The 26,229-nt window shown below is 33.2% G+C and overlaps 3 protein-coding genes across 3 annotated transcripts; 2 read left to right on the top strand and 1 right to left on the bottom strand.

The window, feature by feature from the left end:
• Nucleotides 1-5,507: 5,507 nt before the first annotated feature.
• Nucleotides 5,508-7,957, bottom strand: LOC145621491 ((R,S)-reticuline 7-O-methyltransferase-like). Its single transcript, XM_081676223.1, has 2 exons — nucleotides 7,166-7,957; nucleotides 5,508-5,991 (listed from the first exon to the last, which is right to left on the bottom strand). The coding sequence occupies exons 1-2, from the start codon at nucleotides 7,955-7,957 to the stop codon at nucleotides 5,686-5,688; spliced, it is 1,098 nt and encodes a 365-aa protein (XP_081532349.1). The 3' UTR covers nucleotides 5,508-5,685.
• Nucleotides 7,958-16,868: 8,911 nt separating this feature from the next.
• On the top strand, nucleotides 16,869-22,511 carry LOC145620233 (uncharacterized). The gene is made up of 8 exons (XM_081674870.1): nucleotides 16,869-17,034; nucleotides 17,690-18,143; nucleotides 18,251-18,327; nucleotides 18,447-18,581; nucleotides 20,776-20,830; nucleotides 20,918-21,005; nucleotides 21,305-21,403; nucleotides 21,483-22,511. The coding sequence occupies exons 2-8, from the start codon at nucleotides 17,737-17,739 to the stop codon at nucleotides 21,570-21,572; spliced, it is 951 nt and encodes a 316-aa protein (XP_081530996.1). The 5' UTR covers nucleotides 16,869-17,034; nucleotides 17,690-17,736; the 3' UTR covers nucleotides 21,573-22,511.
• An 821-nt stretch (nucleotides 22,512-23,332) lies between these two features.
• On the top strand, nucleotides 23,333-26,068 carry LOC145620672 (peptide deformylase 1A, chloroplastic/mitochondrial-like). The gene is made up of 4 exons (XM_081675376.1): nucleotides 23,333-23,838; nucleotides 24,700-24,789; nucleotides 24,916-24,983; nucleotides 25,607-26,068. The coding sequence occupies exons 1-4, from the start codon at nucleotides 23,401-23,403 to the stop codon at nucleotides 25,857-25,859; spliced, it is 849 nt and encodes a 282-aa protein (XP_081531502.1). The 5' UTR covers nucleotides 23,333-23,400; the 3' UTR covers nucleotides 25,860-26,068.
• The last annotated feature ends 161 nt before the right edge of the window (nucleotides 26,069-26,229 follow it).

Raw genomic sequence — 26,229 nt, 5'->3', positions numbered from 1 at the left:
GATAAAGCTTAAACCTTTTGGCAAACTTACTCTTAAGCACTAAGTGGTTTTCACGCTTAAAACTCTCACTTTGCTAAGCTGAAATACTTCTATATTTATAGGAGTTCCTCAGCTTCTCAAACTAGGGTTTTCGCAAACAAGATAGATCAAACACAAATCTGATCTTATCTTCTTTAAAACCGAATCCAAACAGATTTAAATTCGTTTTTATAAAAACCAAATTTTATCAAATTCGTTTTTGTTAAAAGATAAGATTTTATAAAAAAGATAAAACCAAGTTAAACCAGATCTTATAAGATAAAATCCATTAAGTACTTTTTTATAAAATTCATAATTATCTTTTACGAATTAGTTAGTTTGCCAAGTTTTATCTGATTTCTAATAAGTTCCAGGCATATCTATCATTTATATGTTTACATCATCCTACGAAAACAAACTTATCTTTTACACAACTATAAGTTATGAAGTCCATCTTCTTCGGTTGATATCTTGATCTTTGTGTTGATCCTTGATTGTTGAGGCTTGCCCCAGCATTACACCAGAACCAGGTCATTACACCCGTTTTGAAGTTCCTGTTGAGAAACTTCGGGAAGTTCCATTGCTGGAACTCTTCTTCTGTTCTTTACTTGTCCTCATGGATCTTCCAAAGTTCCTTTGTTCCAGTTCCTACTTCAGCCCTCTACGCTTACTGAACCTGCCAACATCACAACACTAGAAAATCCTTATTAAAAGGAAGTTTGCTCAATTCTTAGTATCATCATCAAAACCTCATAAGGGTCAACAAGTATATATCTAAGTATACTAAATTATACATCTAAGTATACTAAATTATATTTTTTTAAGATGGATTAGGGTACAACAAAAACTAAATTATATATCTAAGTATACTACTCGTACAAATTAAAATGTCACAACTTACAAAACTGCCTTAGCTTCACCGTGTTTAAAATTTATTTATAACTACCTGTAAGATTGCAATACAAAGGACAGAAGAAGTACATTGTCAAATTTGGGAGCAAAATCATTAAACTTCACTCAAAGACATGCACCCCTAAATCTTATTAATTTTTAGCCTTATCGGCTGGGTCCAATTACAACATGACCCAAATTGGGTTCAAGATCTATGCTACGCTACCTTGGATTATTGCAATCTTTAAGGTTATGTTCACTTCACCTTAAAAAAATAATAAGGTGAAGTGAACATAGAAATTACACGTACTATAAACTTTTCTTGGATCTTTTGAAGAATTTCACACTTCAATTACTCTTATCTTGTACTCTTGGGTGCATATTTTCTTGTTAGAAAATTAAACGGATTCAACAATAGTGTAATTATTTCTACAAGATCAGAGAATTGTACGAGGTGCTGTAGATAGCATAAGTTTGACGTTAACAAAAGTGTCACTGACATTAACAAATCGGATCAAATTTGACCAGGCAATGTTGATGTTAATGGATGTGGATTTGATTGGAAGTTCTTAATTGTTGAAAGAACAAGGCACAATCACGCAGATTTACGCTTTAACACTCCCTACAAGAAAAGTAGGGTTCTAATTAAAAAGCTAATTCGACAAATTAAAATTGTTTCATTTGACAAATGCAACCATTGCTTGCTCTTTAATATTCACGCCCTCCAAATAAGAATAAGTCAATTTAGTTAATCAATTTTTTTGTAGCATTAAAAATATACATTTCTGTTCTTAAGGGGATGGGGTGCGTACACTAATGCATTTACTTAGGCTCCACTCACTTCACCTTATTTTTGTTGAATTGAAATTATTTTTACTGAAATAAAATTATATTTGCTGAACTTAAATTAATTTTCCTGAATTGAAATTATTTTTGCTAAATTGAAATTATTTTGACTGGTTTTCTATTATAACTCTTCTTGAAGAAAACTGAATTTTACTGAACTAAACTTATTTTTACTAAATTGAAATTATTTTTACTGAACTGAACTTATTTTTACTGAACTGAAAGTAGTTTTACTTGATATTATTTTTTTAAGGTGAAGTGAATAGGGCCTTATTCCATCCTCAAATAATATTTTCATTTACATTTGACATGCGCTTTTAGGAAGGTTGAATAAATAAATAAATACTCAATAGAGTTTGGATAATTGATGATGAGTGTATATAAAATAAAATACTACGGAGTAGTAGTGATAGAGATTTTTGGGTAAAATGAGACTTTAATTTTTTGTAAAACAAGATCCTACCTGCTCATTGCTATATGTTAGTTTCCTTAACCATAAATTATTATGGCTAATTGGCTAGTCAAAGTACGGTGTGTAAATAGTGCAGTCTAAGACCTTGTTCACTTCACCTTATAAAAAATATACAATAAAAATAATTTCAGTTCAGTAAAATTAATTTCAGTTCAGCTAAAATAAGTTCAATTCAGCAAAATAATTTTAGTTCGGTAAAAATCAATAAACCTATATAGAAAATCAATAAAAATAATTTCAGGTTAGCAAAAATAATTTTAGTTTAGTAAAATTAATTTCTATTCATTTTAAAAATTTAAGTTTAGCAAAAATAATTTCAATTCAGTAAAAACAGTTTCAGTTCAGCAAAAATAAGGTGAAGTGAAAGGAGCCTAATAATCAAATTATTTAATTTAAAACTCAATTATGATTGTGACACGATTTTTTAACCGATCCAACAAGTAACTGATAGAGTGATAATGATGTGTAATTTTATGAAACAATAATACGAAATACATGAAGATGATAATTATAACAAAACTTGAAACATATGGAGTAGCATGATATAGAATCGATAATAATGATCTATATTGCCCAATATGCCCTGCAACAACAATTGGGAGGAGATTGAAACCTAACCACCCATAACTAATTCCCGAATCCAAATTACTAAATTAGCCCAAAAAGTAAACCGAGTGAAACAACAAAAAATAAAAAAATAAAAAAAAATCCCGACACCTAAAATAGTAAAATGAACTCACTTGTTTAATCGTGGCTCAATATATATAAAAGCCATACCTGTTATTACCGAGAAAACCCGCTTAGAAATTGTTGAAGAATTAACCTCACAAGTGTCACCACATGTAAGTGTCCCACATTGGTTGAAGAAGAGAGAGTTAAACACTTTATAAGGCTAAGGGGCTCCTCCTCCTATTACCATATGGTTTTGGGATGGAATCTCCTTTGATCTTGTGAAGTGGACTCTCTCTCTTAGTTTGCGGGTGTGGCCCAGACCCGCGTTTATCAGAAATAGATTTCAATCTGATCGAAATTAAACCAAACCTATATATTTGTTTTAAAATCAATCCACCAGTCAAATGAACCTGTTTCAATCAACAATTGTTTCCTAGTAAATTTTAACTCTGTTAAAGTTTGACTAATCTTTAAGGACAAAGGGATTACGTGTATATAAGTTTGACTAATCTTTAAGGACAAAGGAATTACGTGTATATAAAAAAGAAGTTTGGATATTACAATCGGGGTTGCCGCTTTAACAGATTAGACGACACACAATGCTCCTTCCTTCACTCCCTGTTGAGGAAATTGGTTTACCGGGTCACAAAAATGGAACAAAATCGGACAAATTAAACACTTCGAGGCGTGAGCAAAATCACTTCCCAAACGTAATATTTCATCCCTAATATACACCGTGTACCACGAAATTACTAGGAGATACAACGAAAACAATCACAACAATGTGTAGTATATTTGTGTTCTAATGTAATCACACTTTGATAATTATGATGATGATAAATGGGGTTTGCAAAAATTTTAAGAGAAAAGCAACAGCTGATTTTTCTTGAAGTCTTCTTTCAACATATGTTCTTCAACATATTTATAACCACGCAAAATAATCAAGCAGCAACAAAAAATAACCGTTCAAAACATCTCTGACCCAACCCGCGCCCAACCGGGCGGCTTTGGGTGATGAAGTCCGAACCCACTCGTGCCCGGCCAGTGGCCATACCCACAATTCCGCACTCTATCCAGGGCGGCTTTGTTTCCCCTGCTTCTCCTTTCTTATTCCTCTAAACCGAGGTTTTCCTTGCTTCTTTTTCATGTTTTATTTATTTCTCAACACCTTAACCTAAGGGTCTGTTCTTTTACATTGAAATTCAGTTCAGTTCAGCTTAGTTCAGTTCAATTCAGTTAAGTTCAGCTCAGTTCAGCTCAGTTCAGTTCAGTTCAGATCCTAATTTCCTTCTCTTATAAAATATTCATTTCAGTTCAGTTCAGCTCAGTTCAATTCAGTTCAGTTTAGTTCAGCTGAGTTCAGTAAATGAGAACAGGCCCTAAGTAAATAAATTAAACATTATGAAATTTGTCTACAATATTTTAAATTAGGGCCTGTTCTGATTTACTGAACTGAGTTAAAATGAACAGAACTGATTAGAGTTGAACTAAACTGAATAGAGCTGAAATGAATTGTTTATTAGAGAAACAAATTAGGAACTGAACTGTACTAATTGGAGCCGAATTGAACTGAATTGAAATTAAGCTGAAGAGAACAGACCCTTATTCAACAGTCCCAATTCTCACCGTCTCCGACGCCTGTGAAGATCCACTTTCACCGCCGAACCTCACTACTTTCTCAGTCACCTTGGTTAGTTACGCCCCTCGATTCCTTCTTTCTTTGTATTCCTGAGCTTTTAACTGTTATTTTAAATTTTTGTAATTTCTTTGCAATGTTCCCTTCTCCTCTGTTTCTTTCCCCAGTTAGAATAATGCAGTAGAAATTTAAATGATTAAAAGTACTCGAGGTTCATGAATTAAATAAAATTGGGAAAGTGTGATTTTTGGAGGGTGGGGTTTTGATTTTTTTGAAAAATTGATGTTGGTTTACTTATATTGCATAATAACTGACTCAATTTCATAAATTTTTTGGTCGTTAGAGAGCCACAAGGGCGGGTAGTAAGAAACGATCCCATAATTCCTAGAACCGGGAGGAAAACTCTAACTACTTGAGCTCGCTATCTCTCACTCTCACTCAATTGCATAATTATATATGGATAGATATTTGTTTAATTTATATCTTTAATTTGCATCCCATTTTGTTAGTTTAATCCTTTTGTCATTTTGTGTTCATGCTGATTGGCTAATTTACATAGGTTAAATGTAATTTCGTGTTGTATTGTATAGTACACCCAAGTATACTGTATAATGGACACCCCTAGTCATTTAACGCTAGCCTCTAATTATTGTAGTTTTTTGGCCTATTATTTAGTTTATGAGGAGAGGTTGTATGAATGTACGTAATATTAAGACAAAAAGGGTAATCGTTATAGGTGTTTGATGAAATAAGCAAACCTAGTGCTATGTGAACACACCACTAGACTCTCTCTTATCCAACAAGCGAAATACAATCAATCATAATACATGTTAAATCAAAATACATATACCAAATTTACCATGCAAGTACGTACGTACGTACGATACAAGTATTAGGGATATTATAGTAGCTACGTAATGTATAACACATCGTAACATTACGACATGATACATGTAGTGTTTTAGGGAGAAATCTGAATCTAGCACATAACATACATGATACAATAGCCCACCACATACAACCATTGTATGTGTAGCCTTTTCTCATGATACAAACATGAACCAACGCAAACCGAACTTATTAATTATTTGTTACAACCAAATGTTATCCAAAGTGCAATGGAACTAGCTAGCTAGTCATGCTAGCTGGTTTACTGAGGAACTGCTTCGATGATCGATAATGACATAATAGTAGGAAGCCGGATGATATTGAGGGTAGTAAAACCAGCTTCTTTCAGCAATTTCCTCCATTCCTCCTCAGTCCTCTCTTTTCCACCAACACAATCAGCCATCAACCAAAGATCACAGCCTATGACCGCGTCATCGAACAAGCCTTTTCCATCAGGATTAAGAATTACATCCACAATAATCACCTTCCCTTTGCTTTGGGATACCGCCTTTTTGCAGTTCTTTAGGATTGTTATGCAGTGTTCGTCTGTCCAGTCGTGTAAAATGGACTGCATGCAAAACATAAATTAAGTTGAAGTGATTAAGTTAATTAATTACAAATACTCAATATATTAATAACAAATTTTTAAGATTTAAAGTAATTAACCAAGCAAATTGTCTAAACATACAATTATTACTATCTTTTATATATTATTATTTATCAAACGTGTTGTGTTTTTCAAAACAAAATAATAAATATTTCTAAGAAGAAAGACTATATATACTCGTAGGTTATTTTTTACAAGGTAAAAATTATGTAAAATACATATTTAATGATTAGATTTTTACTCTTCTAATAATGAAATAATCTTATAAATGTAATTGAATAGTGTGACTATGGAAGCATGCTAGAAATTCCCAATAATAAACGCAAACCTAAAACATACTTAATCTGCTTTTTTTTAGTTGATACCTTTCTATTATTACGCTTGCCTACGCATGTATTTAACACTTAATAACTTCAATTATCAACATTGTAAAATTATAAAAAGTGGATATTAATAAAATATACATATAGACGATTCAAACAAGATCTTACATGACTATATTTTATTATATGTATAAGTCACAAAAGCGAGTCAAAGAGTACGTAGTTTGTGAATAGTGTAAAAGTTAAACGGTGTCAACTTAAAAAAAACGAAGTATTATTTTGTTTTTCTTAATTAATTAAAGCTACTCCCTCCGTGTTTTTTTAAGTGATACATATTTCATTTCCGGCCGTGTTTTTTTAAGTGATACATTTCCTTTTTTGGCAAAACAATACATTAAAATATTATATCTCTCTCCTCTCATGGTCCCCACCCAAACTCACTACTACTTTTTTTATTATATCTTTCCTCTCACATTCATTACTTTTCAATAAACTATTAATCCCACTATCTTTCTTTAACAATTTTTTAATACTCCACTACCCCACTTACCTCTTAATTAATTTATGTCAATTAAATTGCTTAAAACTATGTGCCGGTCAATATGTATCACTTAAAAAAACACGAAGGGAGTACTCCGTATTTACTAGCTAAAAAATGATACTGACCAAAATAATCAAGCAAAACATGAAGTATGATTTGTTGTGTGATTTGACTTTTAAATATAGTTCAAATAAGATATGATTTGATCTATGAAATTCTTCATACAATATATTCTTTATAGACAAATTATTAGAATATTATATCTACATACCTTGAAAATGATAGCGTCAGCAGTAGGAATCTCCTTAAACATGTCACCTCCAACATGGGTGACACCAGGATGTTGTGGGGCACTAGCCACAACATGAGGCAAATCAAGGTTAATACCCTTAATATGAGGGTAAGCCTTAACAATTTTGGCTATCATCCTTCCAACTCCACCTCCAACATCAATAAGAGTACCTTTTAACTCACTAAAACCATCCTTATACCCTTTAACAACAGCATCTAAGGTAGGCTTAGTAGCAGCTGCCATCCCAGTGTTAAACATTGTGTTAAACTCAGGGTCCTTAGCTGCCCTCTCCCAAAATGATTGGCCATACGCCTTTTCGAACGGGGTCCCACCCTCCTTGATCGAACGGCTAATCTCAAACCATGCGGATATGATCCAAGGGTGTGTAAAGGTTAAAAACATTGGAGCAAGGCTTAGGTCTTGGTCATGCAAGAGCCACATAGATGTCGTGGTTAGACCATATAAGGGTACGATTTCTTCACCTGATGTGTTATTATAATCAACGGTGAAGATTTTTTTACGGACTAGCATCCGCATGACACGTGCAAGGCACGTGACATCAGGGGAGGGTGACTCGAGTTTTGAGGCTATTTGAGATAAGCTCATTGGGTGGCCATGGGAGTGTATGATATCCGCAATGCGGAGATCTATAGCAGCTCTTAGGGCTAGGGTATCGGCGTAGGCAAAGAGATGGTTGTACACCTCGGCGTGAGCCTTGAGGAGCTCAGCATCCTCGTTAACATTTTCTAGTTGTAAATCTATGCTTCCCATAATTTTTTCTTAGTATTACTAGGAATAATTGTATTTCTTAAGTAGCTAGTGATAATGCATGAAGCTTCACTAAGGAGTGTAGTAGTTTTATAGTAAGGTAGCATAGACTTTTCAACGATGACAGTGGAATTATTAAACCTTAAACTTGTTACGGTCCATTTCATATATATCTAATTATTTAAGTGTTATTAATTTCATTAGCAAATTTACATCTTAATGTTCATATAGTAAAGCAATATCAACCTTAAGCTTTGTGCTTTATTCATAAATGTTCATATATTACTACGTAAGTTATCACCTAATGTACGTGAGTACTGTCACCTAATAATTGGTAATGAACTGTATTAAAAAAATTTGTGAAAAAAATAATTATTAGTTGTAGAGAACTAATAATTAACATTACTATGAAAATGGTCATTTTCTCATTTATTATATTTTTCTATTAGAATTATTCACAAAAGCATTCACATTACTCCAAATCCACAATTTTGTACCACTTAGTTTCAGTTTGGCTCACCTCAAAATCTCAAATTCCACTTATTTCACAAAAATAAGTTCAGTTTAATTTAAATAAGTTTATGAAAAATAAAATCTAGTAAGAGTTTATTAAATAAGCTATGATAAGTTTTTATAATTTAAGTTCAAATACTACATTGATAAAATCATGTGAACAGAATACATGACTCTTAAATGGTCAGTAAAAAAGAATACTCATAGAATACTATAAAATGAAAATTACACTAATGTATGAAAATTCAGCTCGATTATGAAAGCATTAACTTCTCATTCAAAAAGAAGAAAACCTAGGAAAAGTTAAGTCTTTTTATTTGTTCAAAGGAGTCGTTGTTGCTTTGTTTGTGATTTCGTCAATCCCAAAATAATAAAGAATTTCATGCTTTTATCTCATTTTGGTACATCACACTTGAAATTGATTTTAACACTTCGATTTTAGAAATATATATTATGTCTACTCCTTACGGAGTATTTCTTTTTTGCCTCATAGCAATTTTTGTTTGTCAAACTTAAAAAAAATGTATCATCACATAGTAATATGGGAATTTGTTGATGAATTCAATTCAAAGTTAACTTTTAAAATAAAATGTTCTTATATATCTATATTATATTTTAAATGTGTCTTAGTGATTGTAAAAGTCATATAGGACATCAAACAAATAGGGGACAAAGAAAAATCAATTTTTTCATTAGAGATGAATCAAAGTGTGTAAGTTGAGCGGTTAATATAGTATTTACAAGACTTTTTTTTTTTACAATATATTAATTAAGAGAAAACTTGATGCCTTTTCTCTTTGTTACAAGTTTAGAGCATCTCCAATGGTTCAATTATAAGGACTTGCTTGCAATTTAAATAAAGTTCCTAGCTACATGCTTACCATTGGAGAATAAAAAATTGAGCAACATGCTAGCAATTGTAGCCCAACCAAGCTACATGCTTGATTGAAAAAGAGACAAATAATCTCCATTCATATTGGAACATGTGTATAATTATCTATTTTTTTTAAAACTTTATTTTTTTTTGCAAACTACAATATGTTGTGGCTTACCATTGAAACAAGTTGTTGCTTAAAAAGTGTTGTAGCCTAGAAATTTATGTGGAAAAGCAAGCTACAAAGCATTGTAGCTTGCCATTGGAGATGCTCTTTGTGTTTGGCTTTTTTTTTTTATTATTATTATTTTTTTTAATTATGAGGCAGTTAATGTGTTTGATTGGTTATATATAATATGGAGTATTTGATAATTATTATTCTTTTTATTCTTTTTGAGGTCAAGTACATGGGTATAGACCAATTGCAATGGAGAGAGTAAAAATCTCTAGCTTAGTTTGTTTAATATATATGAAACGAGTAGTTAGTTACTTGTCCAACTGCAACAATTAAATAGGGTTTTTTTAAATTAATTGAATATTGTTTATGGATTAAGGCTACATTAAAAAATTCATCTACCGTACTATTATTTAAACCGAATTTATGTAGATACGATAGTAAAATTCCACTATTGGCTCTATCGGATTTAGGTTTCAAACTAAATAAATTTTCTTTATTACCCAATTTTCTTAATTTTGTTTAAAAAATATTATTTATATGTGCTCGTATGATAAAGTTAATTAACTAATGAGCATAACCACTAAAGATTAAAGAAGGATTTTTTTTATTTTTTTTTTAAGGTAAGAAGAAGGACCCTACTGAGCCAACACCTCTCACAAGTTTAGCCAGCCCAACTACGTAGGTCATCAATTGAAAGTAGAGGAGGGGAGGTAAGGGAATCCCCCTACTTCCAATCATTTTGTAGTTGTTGGGACTCGAACTCGTGACCTCAAAGTCATAAGGTGAGTTCCTCCGCCAACTCTGGTGATAAAAGAAGGATTAGGGTACAACAAAAAGTAATTAAAATATCTATCTATGTATCCCTACCTTAGAAGATTACTCTTATGAATAGTGCATGGACCATTATACCCCTTAAAATGTTTGTTTACCTTTATACCACCATGTGTAATTTTGTAATTTTACTTAAGACCCATTAATCAATTACAAATTAAATGGAGGATGGAATAATAAAGTTTGAGGTTATAGTTTAATTCCATGACAACATTAGTTAATGGAAAACGAAAAGTTGTTGCTTTATGTGGGTGTTATTTTAAAGTAGATTAACTAAAGTTTAGAATGTTGCACAACTATACAACATTCATCACATTTATCTATATATTTTCAAGTGTTACATTTCCGTACCTACCCAAAGATATAATTGTCAACAATTTATTTCTTAGTATATGTGTTTAAAAGCATAGCCAATAGGTTTTGGGTGTCATGACAAAGCTATTACAACTCGACCATAAACATCGATTATGTCGCGCGCAACGCGCGCGTAGGCTCCCCTAGTACAACAAAATGTCACAAGTTACAAAAATGTCTCTACCAAGTTTAAGATTATTTAGAACTACTCTGTAATATGAATACATATTTTGGGTCTATGCGTCGAATTTGGGAGCAAAATTGTGAAATTTTTAAGCTACAGGCGGTGGTACCAAGCATGGTACCACCAAAAAACGCGGAAAGAACATGTAGCTAATTTGTAAAAACGTACAACTATTTTGTAAAGAACATACATCTGTTTTATAAAGAACAACTAAATGTTATTTTTTTTTTATTTATCTAAAGAACATCTGTAATATTAATAAAGAACATCTTGTAAAAAAAATACTACTAAAGAACATGATAATATTATGTAATAAACATTATTTATATATACCCACCATAATTTAAAGACGAAATTCAAAGAACATTTCGCAATAAGCAACGAACATACTATTACAAATAAAAGTACATTACACTGACAATAAAAGAACATGGAAATATGTTTTTTTCACTCTTTTTTGGTAAAAATATGTTCCTTTAATTTTACTTAAGGTATGTGTTCATTACAATTTAATAGTATGTTCTTTTCACTATAGTTTTATGTTCTTTACAATTGTATAATGTGTTCTTTCAGCGAGAAATGTCTATACAATACATGGTACAGGTGCCTGTAGGAACCATGCACTGGCAAAATTGTTAAACTTAACTCAAAGACACCTATACCAAATCCTTTACGAACCTTACAATCTTAATATTTCTTACCCATACCCTTATATTGATCATGGTCCAAAAATGGTTCAAGATATATGCTACGCTAAGCTAGCTGCTACGACCTTATGGATTATTGTCATTTTTAATTGTGTGTAGTTGTGTACATACCTCACCCGTTATGATATTTTCTTAGATCATTTCAAGAATTTCTCACTTCAATTTTTGTCTTGTACTTCTTGACTTCTTGTGTGCATATTTTTTTGTTAGAAAATTAAACGGATTCTACATTACTAGCTCCATATAGTGTAATTTCTACAAAATGACGACGCTTCAAAATGGATCCAACGAGGACCACGGGGTGTTGTAGATGGACTTGTAGTGTTTTAGTGTCGCATTGTAGCATGAATTTTCAATGCATAGCAAAAGTTCTTGACGTTAACAAAAGTGTTAGGACATTAGCAAATCAGATCAATATATTATCCGATAAGAATTTTAAAAAATGAATTATATAATACGTGTTTTGTTTCTTTTTAGTTGACACGTTTCTTTAATTTAATTACATTTGTCAATATACAAAATCAACCATTAATATCTTTAATTACTGATAAGCAAAAATTATAAAAGTTGATATTTTGTAAATACATATCAGGATAAACTTAATCAACAAGATTCCACATGACAATATTTTTCATTACGTTTAAAGCACAAAATACGGTCAATAGGAAGTGTGTGAATAGTGCTAAAGTCAAAATGTGTCAACTAAAACAAACGGAGGTAGTATCAAATTAGAAAATTAAGGTAAGTTAGAAACTATGCAAGTGATAAATAATTATGGACATAAAACCTCTTTAATTGCATATAATTTTCATTCACTAAAAAGAAGTTTTCTTATGTGATTCATCAAATTTGAGCTTGCAATTTTGAAGACATACCAAGTGGTCAAGTGGAGGCATAGTTAGTCTAGGCAGTGACGATGTTAATGGATGTGGATTTAATTGGAAGTTCTTAATTGTTGAAAGAACAAGGCACAATTACGCTCTAACCACTCCCTTGGAATATAAAACCTAATTCGACAAATTGAAATTGTTTCATTTGAAAAATGCAACCATTGTTTGCTCTTTATTTCCACGCCCTCCAAATAAGAAAAAGTCAATATAGTTAATAAATTGTTTTGTAGCATTAATTAATTATATATACCGTCTCTAAGTTAAGGGTGCGTGCACTTGATCATTTAGAGCCTATTTAGGTCTTAATTTTTCTTATATGATTTAATAAGAACGTGATCTGGTCTGATTGTTTAATTTGATTGTACATTGACCTTTGTATGTTAATATATATATGGAAAAAATATATAAAGTATTAGATTCGTAATAATATGATCTATAAAACCATACATACAACAATGAAATATGTAAGAACTTATTTTTTGTTTCTTATCTGGTCTGAAATAAGTAAAATAAGGTGAGCTAAACTACATGACCTTTCTTCTTTCATCCTCAAATAATATTTTTTTCATTTACTTTTACACATTATTGTTTTAAGAAGGTGAATAACAAATAAATACAATTGTGGAGTTTGGTTGATTAAAGGTATAAATATAATATAAAAAATAAGTAGAGGTAAATATTTGTTAGGAAATAAGGGTGCAATTGTGTTTGATTAATGCTAAATAAGTCAATGAAAAATAAAACGAGAAAAACAATAAAGAAGATAAACAAATAAACAAGGATTTACGTGGTTCGGTCAAAATAGTCCTACATCCACTGGTAGGGGATTCGAGAGCTTCTTCACTATAATGGCAAAAGAACGAGAGAATAATACACGGAGTCCTAAATCTAGTGGCTCAAAGGGTATGATCTAATTGATCAACTAAAGGGTCCTTTTATAACATAAGGAAACTCTAATAAAAACCCTAAATTGTTTCCCAAGTATACTCAAATAGCTGTCATAGAAAAGATATAATTTTAGGAAATATTCCATAAATTATCCTAGAAAAACCGTACTACATACCAAGCTAAAGCTCGGCATCTAGCTCATGCCTGCTGCAAGTCCTTATAAGGCCGAGCTATAGCTCACTCGCATAGAGCTATAGCTCACTCGCATAGAGCTATAGCTCGCCCGCTCGTCGCAAAACTTCGTCAAGTTTTCGTAAAACGACCCCTATAACTTTTTCGTTTCTTATCGGAATTGGGCATATTATCGGAATTGACCTATCATTGGAAAGCTCTTGAACCAAGCTATCACCTCCAACTTTAATCACCTCTAAATCACTTGTAGTTTGAAATATATCTGCATTAAAAGTCAGCCCTACTAGATTTCGAGTCACAATTTAACAAAATCTTTGGGTGAAATAAGACATTAATTTGAAGATTGATAAAAAGAAGTATTACATGTGCCAATCAGCTGAATTAATATGAAGTATTTGATTAAAACTAGGTCTTGTTTAGTTGACAACATAAAATGAGGAAAATAGAAATTCATGGGAAGTGATAAGTTGGATATTTGTTTGGTTGACGCATAATAGAAAAAATAGAAGAAGCGGAAACGCATGAGTATCTCAACTTCCTACAAAATATGGAAAATAAATTATCAAGCTCCCAATGGTCAATCAAATTCCATGGGAATTAATTCGTATATATTGCCAACTAAACAAATTGAAATTCTTAGAATTTCATATTATTTAAGTTTTGATAAAATGAAACTTTCTACATATGTATGTGAATTTATTTTCTGTGTCAACCAAACGACGCCTTAGGGCCTGTTCATATTTATTTAATTTCAGTTCAGTTAAGCTTCAATCAGTTCAGTTCAGCTCCAATAAGTTCAGTTCAGTTCAACTCCTAATTTCCCTCTCTCATAAAATATTCATTTCAGCTCAGTTCAGTTCAGTTCAGTTCAGCTGTAATCAGTTCAGTTCAGCTCAGTTCAGTAAATGTGAACAGGCCCTTAGTATTTTCAATACTCCGTACTTATTTGGTTTTCTTATAAGTCACATCAGTACAGTTTGTCCAATCATCAATTGGGTTACTCGTACTAAAATAATCTACTCCACTTTTATTTTGGTCACTCTAATCAAATTGTAAGCAAACCTTTTCTTGTGAGTAAATTAGTTCATATTTTTGAAAAGATTTTGCCATTAACTTGCTACAACCAAAGATAGCGATGTGTAATTCGATTCTGATTTCAGTTTTATATATGCTAGCCCAAATTTTGAGAAAGGCAAACTAGATGTAAGGATGTCACTAAGGTCAAGGCTAGTCATATCCAGTTATCCACCTCGCCCCAATTGGTTTACTCAGTGATTGTTTGGGCTTTTTATTATGTCATACATGGGTCAAACAGTTAGAGAGTGAGGGGGAAGGGTAAGCAATCCCTATCCTCACTCAAAGAGTTCCTACTTTTTAGGGGGAATTATTGAATCTTAACCTTAAAATTGGAAGGTATAATCTTCCTCATTAGACCAAATTTAGCTTGGTTTATACATAATCTATCCTATGATGAATTATACATAGCCTAAGTTCAGAATATGTATTTTTATTATTATATACGAAGTAGTTTTTAAATGAAGTGAACTAAACCTATTGTTTTCATAATGTGTAATAAAAACCTATTAATGTAGACAAATAACCACATTTTTTTATATGTTCAGCAAACAAATTAAATATGGTCTTTATAAAGATTTGAATTAACATGGCCATTTTTAAACCTTATGTATATAACACAAAACATATGACTTCATATGTAGCATTCTCAATTTTTAAATTGAAACGTTAACCTGCCCACTACTAACCCGAAAACAACGAGAATCAACAAACGTGTTAAAAACCGATTATATAAGACCCAAAACCAACCTGAACTGTTTCATTCAACACGAAACTGAACCGATTTGCGGATTCGGTTTATGTTAAATTGTATAAGCCACAATATCTCATAAATTGTATAAGCCACAATATCTCAACAACAAACATAATTGTTCGAAACCGGCCTGAAATTAAAACCAAATTAAATACGGTTTAAGCCGTTGTTGATTGAACTGTTTTTTAACCAGAATTCGTGTGAACCCAGTAATAAATTGTTTAAACCAAACCTGTGCAAACTGGACTGTTTTCAAATTAAAAACCATTTAAGTTGGACCATTTAAATACTGCAAACGTTTAAATCCAACTGTTTAGAACATGTTATTACCCATTTACAACTATTGTGACGCGATTTCTAAAACAATCAAGCAAGTAATTGATAATAGTGACATAATATAATGAAATAATACTATGAGTACCTTATAAATTTGTATAGTATAATAGACTAAGCTTAACATAAAAAAAAAAAAACCTTGAAACATAGCATGGGATAGAATCGATAATGATCTATATAACCCCAACACTTGAAACGAACTGATGTGTTTAATTTTGGCTCAATATAAAACCAAACCTTCTATAACCCTACAAAATCCGTTTAAAATCAATCCGCCAAACAAATGAACTTGTTTCCTATCAAAATTGTCTCAACCCGAACCAAAACCAAGCCGTCAAACTAAATTAACAATGCCATTCGTATGTAAAGTTGTAAAATTGCAAATAATTTTAAGAAATAAAGTTGTTCAAATAATGAGAATTGATGGTGAAAACTTTTAAAAGTGTAACCTTAAAATTTGCAATATACTCGCAATCTTTTAAAGACGAAAGAAGTACCGTATTTTGTATTACTCCCTCCGTTTTTAAATACTTGTTCCATTCTCTTTGACACGCATGCCGATGCTAATCTTTGATCACTAATATATTTAATTATCAATAAGTATAAATTCTAATTATTGAAAATTAATACTATTCATTGAGATGATTCCAACAAGTACTCACATGACTATATTTTTTCTTATGTATAAATTACAAACATTAGTCAAAGGCCTTGTTTGGCAAATGGCTGTTGGCGGTTGGCGGTTGGCTGGTTCACTTGGCTTGTTTGACCAGCTGGAATGTTTGGCTGTTTATAATGGCTTTTGAAATTGGTTGTTTAAGCTAGCTGTTTATAAAAGTGTTTGGTAAATTAATTGTTAGTTGTTGACTGTTTATTAGATAATTTGTGGGCCAACAAGCCAAAAGCCAACAAAAAAGCTACTCAAAGCAGCTTTTTCATTTTGGCTTAAAAGCCAGCTTTTTCGCTGACTAAAAAGCCAATTATCAAATACATTTTTTGGCTGTTTGACCACCTAAAAAAGCTAAAAGCCAAAGCTAACCAAAAAGCCAATTACCAAATATAACCAAAGTAGGATATATGAATAGTGCAAAAAATAGAAATGAAGAAGTATTTAAAAACGGAGGGAGTACAAAAAAGTTAGGATATTATGACCCGAGGATGCCGCTTTAACAGATAAGACGACACACACGACTACACAACTCCCTTCACTTCCTGCTCCTTCCTTCACTCCCAATTCCCACCGTTCCGACGCCGGCGACGGTCTCACGTTCACCGACGAACTTCACTACTTTCTCTGTCACCTTGGTTAGTTACTGAGTTACTCCCCTCTCTTCCTTCTCTCTTTGTATTGCTTAGCTTTTGATTGTTGTGCTTAATTGTTATTTATCTTTGCAATGTTCCCTTTTCCCCTGTTTCTTTCCCCAGTTAGAATAATGCAGCAGAAAAACAGAATGAAAAAAAGTACCCATGATTCATGAATTGAGTAAATTGGGAAAGTGTAGTTTTTGGAGGTGGGGTTTTGATTTTTTTTGAAAAATTGTTGGAAAATTGAATATTGGTTACTTATGCTGCATAATAATTGACTCAATTGCATAATTTAATGGATAGATATTTGTTTATTTCTGTAATTATCAACCCCATTTTGTGAGCTTAACTCTGTTGTGTTCATAGTGATTGTTTGTGGGTTACATATGCTGATAATCTGATATAACCCCATGTTGTGTGGTACATCCGAGTGTATAATGGACACCTTGCTCATTTAACCTTCATATTCTTGTTCTTTGGCTTAAAATTTAGTTGTGGAGGAGGGGTTTTATGAATGAATGAATATTTTAAAACAAATAAGGGGCAATACAAATTGCAGTTATTGGTGTTTGCTGAAATTAGCAAACCCTCCACAATTTTAAGATTTTAACTAATGTTTGTACAATTTGTAAAGATAAACTATGTTTTGTGATAGGTTGAACATCGAACGGAACAAAGGACCGCTGTGATTAGAAGAGGAGGATGGAGGGAGGACCCTTGGTATTGAGTCAATGCAGTAGCATAAGTAGCTCAAAATTTCAGTCTAGTCTTAATCACCATCCTTCAATATCATTGTGGCCTCACCGACAAACTTCCCTTTCTCGCTTTAGTTTTAGTTCTAATTCTAGTTCTAGTTCAATTAGCAGCAGTGCAGGCAGTAACATTTGCCATCCTAAGAACCTGAAACCCTGGTTGAGAAGAGAAGTTAAAAGCCAGCATTTGGTGTCTGGGGCTGGTGCTGGTGCTGGTGCTGGACCGGTTACCCTAAAGGAAATTGATACTTCATCATCATCTTTGGCAAGTGGTAAAAATGATGACACATATACATTGCCCAGAATGGATAAGAATGGAAGGTTTTGCAGTCCAAGAGCTGCTCGGGAGCTTGCCTTGTACAGTAATTTTAAGCATTTCTTTCTTATTTTTTTTGCCACAATCTACATCATTTTACTAGGTTTTTGGAATGAATTTGATTTATTTTGAATATAAAAATGGGCAGGTTGATTGTATATGCTTCTTGTTTAGATGGGCATAATCCAGTTCGTTTGTTTGAGAAGCGAATGAATGCACCTAGAGGTAGCTTTTGTTTGTTTTTTAAAATTCTTGCTCTAATTTCCTAATCCCAACCTCTTCTTCTTTGGACGGTTGGAGGAAAGCTGTGTATTTTCATTAATTGCTATGTCACTGCAAATTAGAATCTGGGTACGTCTTCAACAAGAAGTCTTTACTTCAATATGATCACACAAGGTTTGGAGGACCCCCTGTTATCACCTCTTCTGTTGAAGAAGCTGACCAACATCTCAGTGAACTTGAAGCTGAATCAGCTATTGGTAAATTTTATGCCTTTGATTTTATTTTGTATCTTTAGTATCGTTGGAAGCTCTTGGCAGATGCTATTATTTGATTCTGAGATTACTGACTATGTCATTAGTTCATCCTTCTGCAATCTAGAATTTTGTCTACTTTTGGATCATAATCTCTCATTTTCCATATCATTGCAGTGTATATGCATAGTTCAGAAAAAAATGTTAAGGAAATCATCTCTTCTATGTAAACTTTTGTTTCCCTGCTAGAAAATTCGAACACCTCATATGTACACTTTATGGGTTACAATGCTAATCCACCATACATGCCTTCTTGTGGTACTTGTCTAGTATTGGCCTTGGCCAGCTTCTTGCTTTGTAGATTGTAAGAGTAAAAATGGTGGGCAATTCTTGTGTCCAGTTTTCAGCTCCCTTATCCATTTTCCTTATTAGAATTCATGAAAATTATTACTTCCAGATCATATAGAAAACCATGCCGAGTCCTAGAACTATTGTACTGATTTTTACAGACATACCTTTAAATGATTATGTTTCTTCCTTTCCATGGAAGACCTACAGCTTCTGCAATAAGCCTGGTCTTAATCACAGTGAAGGACTCCATCAGTCCATCCAATAAATCAATAATTAATTTAGAATTAATGTTATACAAGTGTTTCTTGAAAGGCACTTTCCCAGGTTATGTGGGGTGGGGGTAGGATGTATGCAGTCTCGTGCACCATACTCTTGAAATAACACAAAGGATAATCCTTGGGAGCTTAAATGAATACATCTAAACATGAGACAGCTATCTACTTTACTCTATTGTAAGAAGCAAAGACGCTTGAATGAACCGTTTTGGTATTATTGCAATAAGCATAAACAGGTGAATGTCTTGTTACAATTTCATGCGATTTAGCTGATTTTCCTGTCTCTTAGTAGTTTAAATTTTTGAGTCAATAGATCCTTACCAAAAAGGCAAAAAAGCAATTTAGCATTTTCTTCAGCAAATCACTGAGATAGAATGCTTTTGTTTTGAGCTCATCTTTGTCTAATCTCGTATAGTCAGTCTTAGCTTAAAGCTGTGCCTATGAAAGGCTTCTTGGTTTTGTACCACACACATAGCACTATAGCAGTATAGCACAACTCATTAGGGTCTTCATAGTGTCATACCTTGTAGTACTTAGTAATTAGTAGCACTAGAAAGTAGTGAAGACAATATTTATACGGACTAGTTTAATCCTATTAGAGTGAATCTGTTTAACGGCTGCTAAATTTTAGTATTTTACTAATTCCAGCTCGTCAGGATATGTCTAAGACCAGGGACTTGCAGTTTAATACTACTATATTGATCCCTTCTGCTATTATGTGTGATTATTGGAAAAAGGGATGTCAGTACTCAGTATGTCACTATTTAACTATCCCAGTAGTCTGTATTAGACTGTATATGACATTACAAGAAATGCCTGCAAACTGCCAATATTTACCCTAAGTTGATTTTAAACTCTTTTCAGTTAAGTGAAGGACCCTCCCTTCAGCTTACCAAGATTTTCCATCAACTTTCAAATTTAGCTTCAAGCTCATGGCTTATGGCCCATACCAAGATCAAGTGGTTTTGAATGTCATTGACACTTAAACTATTGGGCACCATGAATGATCATTGTGGACCCTAGATTTCTTATAATCTTTCAAAATGGACTTTTTGTGGTGTTTATAGTTCAAGGTCATGTATGGATGACCAATGTGGACCCTGATTGCTTGGATGCTGAGGATATATCAATCTAGTTCTAAGTGGGAGATGTGCAATTTTCTTTTATGCATCATTGTGCTGTCCTGGTTCCTTGTGAACACAAATTTTTTTGGTTGAAGAGATATGCTGAACTTTACATAGTGCTGAATCTGCTGATTTTGGGATCATAATCACCCTTTAAGGCCTTTAACATGAGGTTCTATTTCGATGGAAATAGAGCAATATAATCCCGACTAAAATTGTTATACAAAGTATGTCTTTGCGTGAAATGGCTGATTTCCCATTTGCTTCACATGTTTCTGAATTCTGATTAGTTCATACATCTGTAAGTTTGTGGTCGTTCATGTTTGAGCTTGTAGATTGCTGAATTTCCAGCTCTCTTTCTGTCCTAATACGCATCATCCTTTTCAATTTCTTGTTACTGTGGTTCTCTTAGAAATTTGACTTATATCTGATCTTAACTTTTAATTACAGAAGCAGAAGTTCTATCAGCTCCTCTGAAGTTGGTATATAGCAAATTGCTTCTGAGGCAAGAATTCTATTTCTCTATATTGTCACTTTGATATTGTACTCTCACTGTATGATTATACAAGTTAATGCCTTTTATCCACTATAGATTCACGAAGAAACTATTAGGTGCAGTGGTGGATAATTGGGATAATCATGTCCTCGTGATTGATAAAGTAGCACCATCAAATTGGAAGGTCTGTTTTATACTCATTATTTATTTAGTATGATTCTAAGAGTTTAACTGTGAAAAAATTTCTATAACTACAGTTGTGTTTTTATTACTCGTACATACATTTTTTTGGATTCTTAACTTACTCATTGTTAGATATACATATGGACCATTATGTATTACATCACACCATTACTATGACTAATATTGCGAAGACATGATTGTTTATGTGAACCTGAAAATAATGTATTTTTTATTTATTAGAAACTGTGTCTAGTTTTTTCTTACAACCTCATGCTGTCATTTTGAATGCTCAATCACTAGAATGAGCCAGCTGGAAGAATTTTGGAGTTCTCAATTCTTCATTTAGCAATGTCCGAAATATCTGCAGTTGGAACACGGCATCAAATTGTTATCAATGAGGTATTTTATTCTTCTTTGATGGAAATTTGCCAGTTTCAAATAGACAATACTAATCATAAATTTTTTTCTGCACTTTAAGGCTGTGGATCTTGCAAAACGGTTTTGTGATGGTTCAGCACCTCGCATAATAAATGGCTGTTTGAGAACCTTTGTCCAAGAACAATCATGAAGAAATGCTATTCTTGAGCAAGATGCATATAGTAATTATCAGAAGAAGGTATAATTCCTCCCACCATCTAATGGAAGATAGAAACTGCTCGTGGAAGGATTTTGTATAGCTGATTGTTGCGGGTTTTCTCCATATAGCATTTTGTGCTCTTCAAGGCTTTATTTGTCGTTGTTCTTTCCTTTGCAGAATGTAACTGAACTTCCCGCAACGTCTTAAGGAAAAAAAAAATGAAAATTATACAGTAGTTCTGTAGTAATGTAGAGCATAGAGGGTTTTCAACTAGCCCAATCTACTGTATGGGTTTTCAGAAAGGGTGACCACGATTCAATGTTGTCCATAAACACTTTAATTTTCCTGTCCAAAAAACAAAGAAAAAAAGAAAAACTTTAAATGTGGTGTTATTGAGCAAATGGGACTAATATGTTTCCTTTTCACCTAAGTAAGATAGCTTGGCACCATCAGTCTGTTGATGTCAATGTGTATAGGGCATATATCGGCCGATCTGCGTGGTTTGCAGCAAAAATGGGTTATGAGGTTTGGGCTTGGCATAGCAGTCTATGATGATGATGGGGACGTTATTGGGGCAGCTTGTATTATGATGATTACTTGGTAGGTGATCTTGAAGTTGAGTCAATGGATTGTTATTGCAAATGATACAATTCATCAGAGGATTAACAGATAAATTGATGCTCCACACTTTTATCTTTTTCATGTATCTTATGCTCAGAGGGATGGTAAGAACTAACAAGGCACCCTAGGTCCCTGTTGATCTTTATTTTATCAGTATGTTGCTAAGGGTCACCTTGAATTACTCACTCTGTTAGACTGATAAAACATTTTATTTGAATGGCTCTGTGTTTTTAACACCCTTTTAACATTTTGTTCATTTATTCTACAATATATTGTTGGAAAGTTATACATTATTGTTACTTTCTTATAGAGATGTTTTGACAGTACAATTTCTTACAAAACTTTCTTTCTTTCAATATAATTTTTGCACAAAAAATCATTGGTTCTTTGACGATTTAGGGGAGAAAATTCCTTTCAGAAGGAGAAAGAGTTACTATAATCCAAAATAGTACGTAATAAAATCAAACAAAAGCAAAGCTGATTTCCATCGGTAAAAATCGCTAAAAGTTCCTCCAAAATTCAATAACAGAAGCTAGGGTTTAAAAGAGGTTATCATAATGTCCCGAGTTACGAAAATAAATTAAAAATAGATCATAACTTTACCGCACATTATTCCGAATTTAAAGAAGTGTTTTCGAGTCCAATGCATAGTTATCTACTCCCTTCATCCCTGAAAGAACGACCCATTTGGCCTAATTTTAGTCCCAAAAAGAATGACCCATTTGCATTAAAACACCCACCAATTTGCAACAATATTTGTTCAAAATTAGGTTCCCCATATAAAAATTTGATTTTCCATGTAATTTTATTACTTTCTCTCTTTATTTTTTTACAAACCCCATGTAAATTTATATTTTCAATATACTATTACTTCTTTTTATTTAACTTTCTTAATATTCACGTAATCAACCCAAATGGGTCGTTTTTTCGGGGACGGAGGGAGTAATAAAGTCCATTAAATGTCCCAAATATACCAAAACTTCAAATAAGTTTAGAAAAGATTAGTTCTAATAAGATCCGACACATCAACCAAAACATCAATAAGTTCAGAAAAATTTAGTTCAAATAAGTTCAGTTCCGCAACTGAGAGTTTTTCCGATAGGCTTATTGGTACACTCTCGGGTTACTCCACCCAATCTAAAACAGAGCATAATAAAAACATCTTCCTTCTCACTTGTTCTCAGCTCCACCCACAACAATGGAGGTTTTTCCCCGCTTTTCCAACCGCCTTCTTTCTCTCTCCTCCATAAACCCTAACTCCAAATCTCTCATTACCCCTTTTTTCCATCTCCAATTTTGTCAATTACCCACTTCAAACCCCTTACCCATTTGCCCAAACCCGCTCAAAACGACCCGTTTTTTCAGTACAAAACCCCTCAATTCTTCTTCTTCTTCTTCACCTTCTACATTGAAAACTCGGGCTGGTTGGTTACTGGGTCTTGGGGAAAAAAACAAGCAGAAGTTGCCCGACTTGGTTAAGGCGGGTGACCCGGTTCTTCATGAACCGGCCCGAGAAGTTGACCCGAATGAAATCGGGTCTGAGAAGATTCAGAAGATAATTGATGATATGATTAAGGTTATGAGGATTGCTCCTGGTGTTGGACTTGCTGCTCCCCAAATTGGTATCCCTTTAAAGGTTGATTCTTGACTTCTTGTTCATTATTTTTATTTCAATTCCATTTTATGTTTTATTTGGTGTATCGAGAGCCGCAAAGGATATAATGTAGACTTACTTTGATTAATCACAAGTGTTGAGTACCACCCCGAGATTTTAGCCAATTAAGTTTTGTTTGATAAATGTGTGTTATTTTAGTCGTTTTGAAACAATGTTTCCACTAGTGGACTTGTAACAATTGTTAGGGGTTAGGTTGCGTACATTTGGACCTCAAGTAGACTTGTCTAGTATTAGTGCCTCGGTGTACTAATGTTATATTTTCACTAGTTTTGCCCGATAGTGGTTAAGTTGTGTACATTTGGACCTCAAGGAACTTTGTCTAATGTTTTATTTGTATAATTTTGAAATGATATTAAAGTTTTGGATGTGCCAGTGCCAGATAAGAATAATGTGTTAGGAATATGTACAAATTGTTAGTTTGTTACACTTTGTTGTATGTTTGAGATTTTTGATGATTACGCGTTGATATTTTGAAATTATGCAGTTCTGAGTTCTGAACATTTGTGAACTTCGCTTGGGAGACAAAATTTTGCTTTCCAAATGGTGTGAATTGTATGAAAGTTGATATTCTAGAGGAGTCAATAATAAACAAGGACATTCAATTTTCCTTTTAGGTGCAAGCAATTAGAGTAAAATCAAGATCATTATTTTTGGCATGAGAAAGTAAAGTGTTTGTAATATGGAATGGTTGTTTGGCAATACAAGAAGCTTTTTTTCTCTTTTGTTATAGCACTATAGGCTAATAGGGAGTAATAGCTCGACCTGACTAGTCAATAACTAGGTATAATCCAAATATGAACTTACCTTTTCATCTTTGTGTAGATTATTGTTTTGGAAGATACAAAAGAATTCATCAGTTATGCGCCAAAAGAGGAGATCAAAGCACAAGATAGACGCCCATTTGATCTTCTGGTATGGTAGACGACAAGAACATTCTATACATATGAAATGGATTTTCCTTTTGGTTTATGCTCCTTCTAAATTCTAGAAAGTGCAAAGCTCTCTCTATGTAATGACAAGCTCTTAGATTTGAGGCAGGTTATTGTGAATCCAGTATTGAAAAAGAAGAGCAACAGAACGGCACTTTTCTTTGAAGGCTGCCTGAGGTACGAGGCATTACCTTCGTTAATATTTTCAGCCTGAGTACCTGTCATGATAGAATAGGATCGTTTCAACTAAATGGTCGGTTGCAACTCATGTATCACACTATATGTGCTATTAGGCTTATTACTGCTATATTTAGCAGCGTAATAGCTGTTTTTGTTGTGAAGGTATTCATTTTTGTGTATACACTGTTCAAAGGTGATATTCTGTGTTATATGAGGGTCTTAGGAAGAAGGTCTAGTATACCCCTTTTTTTCAACATACGCTCTGTGATAGTACTTCCTTTGTAATTCCTCTTTAAAAAATTTTAAAAAAGGAAAGAATGGAGGGCTCAAATCTTTCTTATTTCTGAAGTTCAAATACAATCCAGGATAGTGCTGAAGTGTAGGCCATTACTTCAAATGCAATCCCGGCAGAGTGAGACCTGCCTTTCCTGCCTCACGCATAGGCCATTAACATAGCATGTTTTTAGCTGTAGCAAAGGTTGGAATGGTGTTGGCATGCTGCCCTAATTTTTGATACAACAACTATGTTTTCAAATTTGACATTGTTCTTCCTGTTAAATGGTGTGCCAAAACTCATGTTAGTTGAATTTTCTGAATCTAAAAGTTTTGATGATTTACAGTGTTGATGGGTATAGAGCGGTTGTGGAGAGATATCTTGATGTTGAAGTCAAGGGACTGGATCAATATGGGCAGCCTATAAAAGTGGACGCATCAGGATGGCAGGCACGTATTCTTCAGCACGAGTGTGACCATTTGGAGGGTACCCTTTATGTTGACAAGATGATGCCAAGGACATTCAGAACTGTAGAAAACTTAGATTTACCTCTTGCAGTTGGCTGTCCGAAGCTTGGAGCACGCAAGATTTCATCTTGATAGACTCGATGGAGGATCTTGTCACCAGTTACATTGGTGAAATTAGCTTGACAATTTTCAAGGGGAACCAGCATTCTTTTGATTATTTTCATATTGAGTACATGGCTCTACTTTTAACAAGCTATTTATGCCAAAGGTTACTTGGATATTACATACTCTCCCTCTTGGCGAGGTTACATCAGTTTGAATGATTATTTTGGTTGGTATTTTATTCTTTGAATGTTTAGGTTAACCGGTTGGTTTTCATTTGGCCTCTTCTCAAATCCCTAGTGACTTCCTTTGATGCGCGGAAACTCTCATGAATGTCATGTTTTCACTTTTCAGTATCCAAAACTTGAAAACTTGTGGGGAGATGCTTTCATTTAAGGGC

This window comes from Chenopodium album, chromosome 27 (assembly GCF_948465745.1).
Source record: "Chenopodium album chromosome 27, dcCheAlbu1.1, whole genome shotgun sequence".
NCBI lineage: Eukaryota > Viridiplantae > Streptophyta > Magnoliopsida > Caryophyllales > Amaranthaceae > Chenopodium > Chenopodium album.
Note: the sequence above shows the minus strand (reverse complement) of the source record. Positions and strands in the feature narration are given on the sequence as shown.

Coding starts and splice junctions, on each gene's coding strand:
- LOC145620672 (XM_081675376.1), top strand. CDS start 23,401: ATGGAGGTTTTTCCCCGCTTTTCCAACCGCCTTCTTTCTCTCTCCTCC. Junction 24,790..24,915: donor GACGCCCATTTGATCTTCTG/GTATGGTAGACG, acceptor GATTTGAGGCAG/GTTATTGTGAATCCAGTATT. Junction 24,984..25,606: donor TTCTTTGAAGGCTGCCTGAG/GTACGAGGCATT, acceptor GATGATTTACAG/TGTTGATGGGTATAGAGCGG.
- LOC145620233 (XM_081674870.1), top strand. CDS start 17,737: ATGGAGGGAGGACCCTTGGTATTGAGTCAATGCAGTAGCATAAGTAGC. Junction 20,831..20,917: donor TATAGCAAATTGCTTCTGAG/GCAAGAATTCTA, acceptor TATCCACTATAG/ATTCACGAAGAAACTATTAG. Junction 21,404..21,482: donor ATCAAATTGTTATCAATGAG/GTATTTTATTCT, acceptor CTGCACTTTAAG/GCTGTGGATCTTGCAAAACG.
- LOC145621491 (XM_081676223.1), bottom strand. CDS start 7,957: ATGGGAAGCATAGATTTACAACTAGAAAATGTTAACGAGGATGCTGAG. Junction 5,992..7,165: donor CTGACGCTATCATTTTCAAG/GTATGTAGATAT, acceptor TTTTGCATGCAG/TCCATTTTACACGACTGGAC.